The 11,633-nt window shown below is 27.4% G+C and overlaps 1 protein-coding gene across 3 annotated transcripts in view; it reads right to left on the bottom strand.

Moving 5' to 3' along the window:
- Positions 1–3,703: 3,703 nt before the first annotated feature.
- Positions 3,704–11,633, bottom strand: part of LOC142326625 (protein phosphatase 1 regulatory subunit 14B) — a 632,498-nt gene continuing 624,568 nt past the window's right edge. For all 3 annotated transcript variants that reach the window (XM_075369219.1, XM_075369220.1, XM_075369221.1), the window contains exon 5: positions 3,704–9,623. In XM_075369219.1, the coding sequence (XP_075225334.1) occupies positions 9,582–9,623 (42 nt within the window). In that variant the 3' untranslated portion in view covers positions 3,704–9,581. The remainder of the gene's footprint in view (positions 9,624–11,633) is intronic.

Raw genomic sequence — 11,633 nt, 5'->3', positions numbered from 1 at the left:
TGATTAATTTTATTTTTATGCGCTTCTTATTATTAATTTTTTTGTTGTTTTTTATCTGCTTTTAATACCTTATTAATGCAGATGATAAAGCATTTGAAAATGACCCTAATAAGGTTTAAGAACAAGAGATCCTTAATATTTTTCTTTTTCATGCATATTTTAATATTAATACATCATTATCATTTAATTCAAAACTTGTATTTTTTGTACTGAATTTTTTGTTTGTCAGTAAGCAAACTAATTTAACATTATAATGTTTGGTTTTTTTATTATTTTTAAGTATTTTTATGTCATAATTTGTTTTGCTAAAATGGGAGACACTGGCCTTCCAAATCTATTTCATATGTTCGATAAAGCATATATTACGGTAAAGTTAATTTCCTTGTCCTAAATAATAACTTTCACGTAAATTTCAACATGTACTCCTATGTGATATATCACACATAGTGTAGCTGAAAAGAAATATATTTAGAGGTATAAAACACCATGTCCATTTTTCAACTGGAAAATTGAAATTTTCATTTTGTTTGATAAACATATATTATAGTATAATAGAATGATCAATTACGAGTAAAAATATTTTGAAGAAATAAAAAACTGAAAGAAAGATTTACAAAATGCTTAATTTTAAAACTTCAAATGGCTCTCCTGGAAATTATGAAAATGGCACATAGTGCAGTATACTTCCGAGGCACAGAATTAAAATTTCATGATACCTAGGAAAAATTAATTATGATTATATAATTAATGACTTATAGAACAGGGATTTCATTACACAGATGTTTGATTGTATACTCAAAAATTGCTGAGAGTCCAGCACTCAAGAGACATTACGGTAAGTATTTTTTAAAAATATTTAACTGTAGCCATCAAATTTATAAACTGAATGAACTTTTTTCCCAAGTTACCTGTTAAGCAATGAAAAATAAATAACTGTAGAACGCTTCATTATTATTTGCACACACACATACACACATACACACATGCATGTGTGTATGTGTGTGTGTGTGTGTATGCATACACACACACACACACACCCTTCCCAACTAGTCAGGATCCCCTGTGTTCATTAAATTCATGTTTGTAAGAATAATAATGATAAATAAAAATTAAAGTCTGTTCAATTTATAAAAACGATCAGCGGTATTGTAATTTCTTCAAGCAACAGTTTGGTCAGTATAGGAATCACTGATTGGTTTTAAGATTTACTGTTGCTGCTTCGCTTGCAAGATACATAATCAGAATTACAAACATAAATTACCATCACTAAATCTCATAAAGATTGATTCAATAGCAAAAGTGTAAAAAACAGTTTGTTTTTCTACCCCTTAAAATATTAAAATCTAAAAAACCCAAATACTGTTTTTAGATATTTATCTAAAATATACTTGCAAGCCTAAATCGAGTGAATATCTCGTTTAATATGATCAGAGGTGGGGAAAATTTGCAATCATTGTTAAAACGTTTTTTACCTTTTTCTTCACCCCTTTCAAGGTTGAATTTCCAAAAATCTAGAAATTGGTCATTAGATATTCACATGAAGATTACTGATACCAAAAATCAAGTTAATATCTTCAATGTTACTGAAAAATTCAAAATATAGTAAATTTCATTGTTACTCCATTTCAACTCAAAATTTCCAAAAATCCTTTCTTAGTGTACCCTTACACCATAAGAACACGAATTCAAATTTTCATCAATCTATCATTCATATTTTTGCTGAGCATTGAAGCATTTTTTGCTGAGCAAAAAATAATACTGAAGGTATATGTTATATACATATATAAATAACACCAAAAGTTAGGGGTTAAATATGTTCATTAGCTCGATGATTTAAATGTCTTTGAGAGGAAGCACTTATATTTGAAAAAGATTCTTTAGAATAATGTCACAACATTTTCTGCAATCCCACTATTGAAACAAAAAATCTTTTATGGGAACAACTTATAGAGAGGTTTTTATGGTAAAAGAATTTTTGAATTTAAAATGAGTTTTGATGTTTTTATAAATGTATTTCATTTAATTTGTTCTAGCTATAATATTGAGTAAGGTGAATGTAAAAAAAATAATATCTGTTTGCTCACGGAATACTCTGCAGCAACTAAATTATTATTAATTATTTTTAAAGACTACATATTAAAATCATAAAGAAACAGTACTTAATGATGATGCCTTAACAACCATTGTATGATTTATGTAATGGAAAAGAGTGTGTTTTATTAATTAATTTATTTATCTAACTTTTCATTTACCAAGAATGGGATAAATGCCATTGTTAATTTGATTTGCAACAGTCTTCTAATATCTTAAAACAAGAGCTAGCACAAAAAAAAGAAAAATAATTAGCAAAATTTAATACGAGGGTAAATAAAACATAAATGGGATTTTTGTTCCTGAGCATCTACATTTGGTAGGACTGGGCCCGCGCATCCAGTATGCTTGGGTGGGATCTTTAGGAATTGGGAGAGCTGGCCATTACCTACTTCCAACCAATTCGTCAGTAACACTCATGATGTCGGAGCAACAGGTGCACACCTCCACTGCGCAACACATAATTATAAAATCTCTTGCACGTGAAGGAGTTCAAGTGATGGAAATTTTGTGGAGACTGACTGCGCAGTTTAGGGACCAAACATTGTCAAGGACTTGTGTGTTTCCATGGTACAAAGAGTTCAGGGAAAGATGAGAACAAGTGGAAAATCAGGAACATGATTGCCGTCCTCGGACCAGCATTACAGATGAAAACATTCACGTGGTTTGAGACATTCTTAAAGACAATCGACGGGTGAGAGTATCTGAAATTGCAGAAGCAGGTTGGAATAAGTTGTGGGAGCTATCGTGCGATCATGATAGCTCACCTTTTGACTGCAGATCAGAAGTTCAGATGTTTAGAGGTCTGTCAGAGGCTTTCAGCAAAGTTTGTGAAAGAAGGTGATACACTTTTGAGTCGGATCGTCACCTGCGACAAAACATGAGTCCTCCACTACACTCCCCAGTTGAAACAAGCCAGTATGGAGTGGCTAAGGGAAGGGGAGGCAGCCGCAGTGAAAGCCAAGATTTGACTGTAAGCTGGCAACATTCTTTCAATCGCTTTTTTGAATGGCAAGGCATTTTGCTCATTGATTTTTTGTATGAGCAACGCACAATCAATGCTGCTTACTACTTTCAGCTGTTGAACGAGGTGAGGGCAGCACATTGCTGCAAAAGACGAGAACAACTGATTCGAGAGGCCATCCTCCTACACGACAATGACAGGCTCCATACTGCAGCTCTAACGTTCTCAAAAGTAGAAGAAATGCACTGGACTCAACTTGATCATCCTTCCTACAGTTCAGACCTATTCCGCCCTGTGATTTTCATTTGTTTGACCCGCTTAAAGAAGCTCTAGGAGGGCTACGATTTGAAGATGATGAGGACGTGGAGGGATTTGTGTGCTATTGACTCCTGACGCATCCAGCTTCATTCTATGATGCTGCGATAAAAAATCTTCCTTCTCGCTGGGAAAAATGTATTTTTAAAGCAGGAGACTAAGTAGAAAAATAAATTACATTAGCCTTTCATTTTTCAATAAATTTTTTTTAAAAATAAAATCCTGTTTATATTTGATATACCCTTGTATAAGATCCATAATGTTTTATATTTTATTTATTTAAGGAATAAAATGATAGGAATATTTGTATAATTATGATTAAAATTCAGTAAATTTTTTTACACATGTAAATTTATTAAAATGAAGTCTGTGACATAGTCACTAATTATACATACCGTACATAGTTAATACAAATATTATTCATACTAATATAATAATTATAGTAATAAATTTAGCTAGTAACAATAATGTCCTAATTCTATTATAATTAAATATAAAGTAATATAATTATAATAATAGTAGACAGTAATAAAAACAGGATTGTATAATTGTATATTTATAATTATTACATAGTTCTAATAACACAACAATTGTACAAATTATTCATATATTATGATTACAAACAAGATGAATAAATTACACTTCATGAGATATTCTGTAAAGGGTATTGTATACAACGTACTTTTATTATTAACACCATAGTAAGTAAATATTTTGTGCAGCACTCATCTAAATAATACTAAATAAATATAATAAAAATAAATTAATTACAGCTTCTAAATGATATTAAAAAACCTATATGAATTGAAAAAATATATTACATTAATATATTAATAATATATGTAACCTAATCATTTAACTAAATATTTATTATTTTACGGTAGAAAAAAAACAGAAAATTATTATTACATGTAAATAAATGTAATACAATTTTTTTTGCATTTGTTATTATGATATTTAATTTTTTAAAAATATATATTTTTGCTAAAACTTCGTTGTATATTGAATCAATCATTTGGTAATGTTATTACATGCCATGGATCATAGCTATTTCTTTTTATGGCATGATTCAAAATGTATATAATTGAGTAAATGAATTGCAATAAAAACATTAATAATTTATAAGTTATAACTGCAATAATATGTAAATAACTGTAAAAACATATTAATAATAAAATCTTATTATTTTTATTATAGATTTTGAAAAATAATGATGCCATTAAAGATTTAGTTGTTTTCCTGGTCCAAAAAACAGAAAAAAAATAAAAATATTAATAATGCTATTAGCAATAAAACTGATAATAATTGTAAAAAAAAATCATAGTTTTTTATGCCGCATTCATTCATACAATATGTTAATTAATATGAACCTTATCTCCCACCAATGTTTCATGACTATATCCTAATGAAAAAAAGAAATTACTACTCAATCGCCCAGATACTATTACCTATTTCCTTTTTAACTATATTTTATCATTTGTAAGGATTTTGTAATAAATAACTACTCTACGATTTTACTTGTTAGTTGCTTGTGATGTTAATCTTCATGATGAAAATAAAGACAATATTTTCACCGTAAAGTTTATTAAATAAATATTAATTTGCATGAAAATTATTGTGTAGTTTTATACTATGAAATTATTTCTGATATTTAACTTTTTGCATAAATCTTGAGCAAAGAGGTTTTAAAATTCTTCAGTATAAAAATATCCATATCTTCTTTCACCTTTGATAGCACTTAAGCAATAACAAATATATATTTCTTATGATGGATGATATTCCTTTTACTAGACATTACAACTTTGATTAATGATTCACATAAAAAACGAATGGATTGTTTAGTAAACAGATCATTTGTAACATTTTTTTACCTGAATTGCAGTAGTCACATCATTTGTAAAGGGAGATACTCGTAAATCTATGAGTAATTTCAGCCTTTAATGGATGTATAGATATTACTAAATTTATAATTAAATTATAGATTAATTAGGATGTAAAAAAATTGTTCTAAAAATCATGACTGATACTGATCTAGGAACTGTCAGATCAATCAGTTATGTATTTGAAAGTTATGTATTTCGCTGTAATAGGTTTCAATATTTTATTATACCGTAAAGTGAAATACTTGGGTTTAAAAATCTAAACTTAATGATAACTAACAATCAAAATAAATTTATGAAAAAAATATATTTACTTTTCATTGTGATTTATACTAAATCACAATATTTCATACCATATTAATCAGTAAAAGAAAATAATTGTATTTAAAAAATGAGATCAAGATAACGAGAGGGAATTAGAAACGTTAATGTTGTATGCTGTATGTGAATCTGGCTTAAAAATGGGAGTGCATATATAAATAACGATTATCATATTAGGCCTATTAAAATTTGGTGTTGACAATAAATTTACTACATACATTAATCAAACATTTAACATTAAATTACTGGATTATATGAATAATTATCGTTTAATTAAAAAGATTAAAAATTTATTATGTAAATAAAAAATATAAAAACATGTAAAACTTGTTATATTTTTTACAAATCAATTTGATTTACCAGTTAATATTATATTTATTTTTATATTAATATTAATTTATCAAGGAACCCTCCAATATTTAAATTTCTTATATGATGATAGTTAATAAAAAGTTGTTAAATAGTGCAATATTAAAAATTTGTAATAAAAATACTAAATTAGTATTTCTAATAGCAGTTATTCTGTAAATTATCGGTAGTACATAATTTCAGTAGGTATTTATTTTAGTATTACAAAAGTTTTTATTTTGAAGAAAAGTTCTAAAAACCACGCATAAAAAGTTACACTTATCTTTAACTAAAACAATATTGAATAATTACACAACATAAATTGCATTTTTTATTTATTTATTATTTCTTTTAATAAATCATCATCTCAAGTTTCATCCATTCTAATTAAATATGAATGATTGAACGTTTTGTTTTCTAATTTTTTTAAACTAGAATATATTTTACTTTGAAATTTCGTGAAATTATTTAATTTTATTAGGATTGTCAGTAAAAAATGTTCTCTTTTATGCAAACTGTGATCAGACTATACAATTATATAGTCTGAGCCTGTTACTACAGGCACAGCTATTAAACAATACAGTACTGGTGGTGACTTCTGAAGCTATAATTAATATACTATTTGGAAATGCCTCTCTACTTATAAATACCGATTGAGTACCTCCATGCCAAAAGCAGTGCCTTGATTCTTTTTCTCTTAAATTTCTTAAAAAATAATAAAACTTTTAATATTTTCACATCAACTTATATAACAATTGTTTAACATAAACCTTAAAAAGAGATGATTTCATTAAAACAACACAGTTATGAAAAATAATTAAGATGGAGTTCATCCAGAGCTCAATATACTTTATATATACTTTTATAATAATTAAAATATTATTTTTTTACAAAATTATAACAAATATTCACGACTTTCTTTACAATATTGTATGCATCTTTCTGACAGAAACAGAATGCCACGTGAAACTAAGTCATTGTAGTAAAACTTCAAATTTGGTCTTATCATCTTTAAATACAAAAAAGATTTTTTATCTCTAGACTTTTTTCCAACAATCCTCCCTTTCACTGATCAAGCGATATTTTAACTCGCCCTAAATTAATGTGCGATTAGGTAAGGCTGCTTATTTCATATGAACAGCCAAAAGCATGAAATTTTGTAATTTATTATTTCATTTTGTTTGTCTTCCTCATTAAAATACATACATATTTAATAAATTAAAATATCTATGTCTGAGAGGTTGTAAATAGTAAAATAAAATATAAAACGTACTGAATGAATCGACAATTGGTAAACGCATCATTTTAAAAGCTGAAAAAATAATTTAAATTGTAAAGGAAATATAAGCATAAGCTCCAACATGAATACAGACTTAAATTCGATCTTAAATAAAATTTATTTTTATTATGTTTAAACCAGATGTATCATGATTAATGGATGTGCCTATCATTATTCAGTAATTATTAAAAAAAGGAATAAATGAAAAACTAATCAAAATTAAACTTAAAATAGTATTAAAAATATAATCTAACAGTAAAAATGCAAAAACACATACATGAATAAAATATAATACACAATATTACTTTTCACTTTGACCTGAGAAGAATTTTATTTACTTTTCTTGCTAGAGATGTTAATCGTCAATAAATAAAAGAACATTGGGATCAGAGGCCGTGTACTGAACTCTGTTTTTTAAAGTAATTTATATCCCACAATATACAACTGAGGGTACAATATTTAATTTATTTTTTTAGCATTTATAATTAAAGTAAAAAGTATAATTATTAAAAATACACTTAAGCAACCATTTATATGACCAAAACTTTAATCAATTTTGTCCAAATTACATTAAAATTCAAAAGAAGTAAGAGTGATACTTGGGTAGAAATAAATTATAAGATTATTATTTTTAATCTATAAACGGCAGTTACTTTCAAAATAATTTGAAGGTAGTAAGAGTTATTATTTTGGTTAAAACTGTTTTACATAAAAAAAATTGATTTTTTTTGGTAAAGTATAATTTTACTGATCTTGGGCAAAAGAGTTTTGCAGAATTTTTATACGTAAATATGATTTTCTTGAGACCAAGAAACAGTACATAATACATGTACTGAAGGTCACTAATCCGTTTACTGATCACATCTAATGTTTCTTAACTTCAGAGATTAATGAAAATGAAAACATTAACTCTGGTACACCTTTTGATAAGTTGGGGGAAGGTTAGGTGACTGAATTTTTAAAAAAATTTATAATATTTTTAAAGCTAAAATACTTTAGTCTTGAAGGGAAACACTTATTGACAACAAATTGATATATACAGAACCATCAAAATAATGCAAACAAAATATTTAACAATTAGATTATAGAAGGTATAAAATTCAAGACTAACAATAATCAAACTATTAAGATATATAATAACTGAAAGTTACATTGAACAACTGTTCTTTTAAACCAATAAATAATTCTAAATGATACAACATTTATTATTACTGTAGTTACTGATATTAAAAAAGCATCTCTTTAACTAACAAAAATAAATTTTTCAAGACTGATAGAATACTTTTCACAAACAATCAAATCTGTCAGTTTTTTTTATTAATAAAACCTGTACCACCCTCTGAATTGGCTAATTTCACCTTCATCAAGATCTTTATATCTCTTCATGTGATTGCTACAGAAATTTTGATGGATGCTATAAAAGTATATTAATTTTTGCTTATTCTGAAATCAGTTAACGCATTCTAAAACTCAACTCTATCTGGCAGATTGAGCCAACTGTTTATTTATATTTAACTATTTTATCACTAAAAAAATTTGTGTACATTTGCATAATAAATAAACAGATTAATCAGAATTACAGTTTCAAAATATTAAAAAAATTAAATTTGTCATTTATTATTTTTTATTTTATTTTTATTTAACTATTAAAGACTTGAGATAAATATTAGGTAATCTATTTATTAAAGTAATTTTATAACAAAAATCCTTTTCTACCTCACTTTACCGTCGAACAGAACATTTTCACATAATAAATTAATATTACATTTATACACAGCTTTTTACATTAACAAAAAAAACGCTTCTTAATTTAACATTTAACACTAAATTACATCAACCAACCCATAAATACAAAAATGCTAAAAATTATTAAAAGACATTCATAAAAGAAACATTAATTAATTTTTTTTTTGTTGAAAATAATGTATAAAAATATTCTCTAATCACTAAAACAAAAAATTCTGAAGCTATTAGGTTGTATAAATATGAGATTGATTTATACGTAATACCACATAAAAACAGATCTTATCTCAAAAAACAAGGTGTATTATTTTAAATTATAAAGATATTAAAAATTATAAATTAATGTTCAGTTAAAAAAACTCCATAAAATTGATTAAAACTCCACACATAAATTTTACATTGGAGGTTCCTTTTAAATATTAATAATATTTAAATGCTTTTACAGCAATACCTAGCTAACCTAGATGCTAGACACATATTAGGATAAGACGACGGTTCCAGTAACGACTTATTAACCGGCGGTGGAAATGAAAGGACTTTGGTGACATTGTACATTGATGCGAATTATTCAGGACAGGACGGCGTCCAACAATGCAACAACTTTTTTTTTGTCACTGCAGCAGTACATGTGATGGTGAGCTTACAATGTCTTCGTCCTTTCAAGGAGATCATCAACAAATTTCTGGAACAAAAAATTTATTCAATAAATTTCATAATTATATATATATTTACTTTTACAACTGAATTAAACTGTATTTGTATTTTCTAAGTTTTCAATTTCCTCTTCTGGTGAGAAACTGATCCCTAATTTCAAGAAAGGTGAAATTTTAACAGGCAGATTGTCTTTGATACTGAATAAAAAAACTGTAATTTTCTATTTGGAAGGCCATGTAGGTCTGATTTTTAACAACATAAACGTATGTTATTCACTGAAAATAACATACTTTGTAATACATACATAAAACAAAGTGTACCGACTGGTTATGTTGACTACTCAATGCGCAGCTCAAACTGCTTAACCTAGGTAGGTGAATTTTGGAAGATACATTACTTTTTTAAGTAAGGTATCCACTACAGAAGGAAGAATTTTTTGAAAAACTACATCTATTGGGGATGAAAAATTTTTTTTTTAATTTTCATAAATTTCTTTATGAAAATTGGCATTTAGACACTTATTTAAAAATTGACCTACACACATTTCACCACCATTTTTCAAAAATTTAATTTGGGGGATGGCAAAGGGAGGTAAATTTTTTCACAGTTGAAGGTGTTATAGTTGTGAAAATTGGTATTTAGACTTTTCTTTGAAAACAAACAGGCACACTATCGTCATTTTTCAAAAATCCAATATGGAGGACCAAAATTGGTATTTCTTGCAAATCTAATGGCCACTATTTTTCAAATTATTCTTCTAAATCAGTGGGTATTTGCAGAGAAATTATAAATATAATATAACCAAACTTAACCTACACTTGCTAGCCAAGATTAGCGAGCAAAACAAGCATAGGTTACGTTTGGTTACATTATATTTATAAAATTAGAATAAAATGTAATACATTCAAAGTTGACTCACCTCGATCTTTAAAAGCCATTAATTTATTTTGTCATTTTGTTTATTTTGTTAAAACATTGAAATAGTTTACAATTACGAAAAATGAAAAGATAAAAATTTGAAGCCACACCAAAGCGAGTATACAAGTTAGAAGGAAGAATTATTTTAAATATCTGAATGTACATGAAAGTACAGAAGCCCTGCTATAAATACTTCTCATCTTACGAGAAGAACATTGACAGTCACCCTTGATGAAGTGCACTTTTTTTCTAATCTCCACCACCACTGATATATTGATCACCGTTAGGTATTGCTTCAGACGATGAGATTTTTAGCGTGTGTGAAAATGACGTGCCTGACTGGGATTTGAGCCCGGGACCACTGAATGAAAGGTCGAGATGCTACCACTTGCACCACAGAGGCCAGCGACCAAGTGCACTTGATTCACATAATCCTAACTCAACGACTTTGATCAGGAAAGTTTTCCCAGAACTTATAACAACTTAATTCATTAACTGAATGCAGAGTATAACATCAGATTAATATAAATTAAAAACATTTTTCTAATAAAAGCCATTTACAATTTTTAACTCAAGACACCACAAGAAGTGCATTTTGATAATATAATTTTTTTTAAGTATGTATAAACAGAGATAGGAAAAAATAGGTCATGAATTTTCCTTATAACTTTAAGGAACAGTATTTCCTATCTTTTAAAAAACCAGAACAGTGGATACCTTATTGAGTATTCATATTACACTGTATGGGGACTATACTTTTATTAATTATTTTCACAAACTTGAACAAGCTACATGTGTACATATGCGCATCCATGTGCACACACACACACACACACACACACACAATTAACAAAAGATGAAGCTAGACCCTTAACAGAAATTGAACCCAAGACCAACACATTTAGAAACAGGATGAAAACCACTAAACTAACTGGCCAGTTTTTATGTGTATAGAATAAAAAATACCAAAATAGCTGAGCAACCAAAATAAGCTTCAGTTTTGTAATAAGAGAATTTATTAATTCATTTCAGTTTTGATATTTGTTAAATTATTAAACCATATCAACCCCTTTCTCTCTGCATGCAGAAAGAGAGAGAGAGAGGGAGGAGAGAGAGAGTG

This window comes from Lycorma delicatula, chromosome 6 (genome assembly GCF_047948215.1).
Source record: "Lycorma delicatula isolate Av1 chromosome 6, ASM4794821v1, whole genome shotgun sequence".
NCBI classification, from domain to species: Eukaryota; Metazoa; Arthropoda; class Insecta; order Hemiptera; family Fulgoridae; genus Lycorma; species Lycorma delicatula.
The sequence above is the reverse complement of the archived record's forward strand: the minus strand, read 5'-3'. Positions and strand labels throughout refer to the sequence as shown.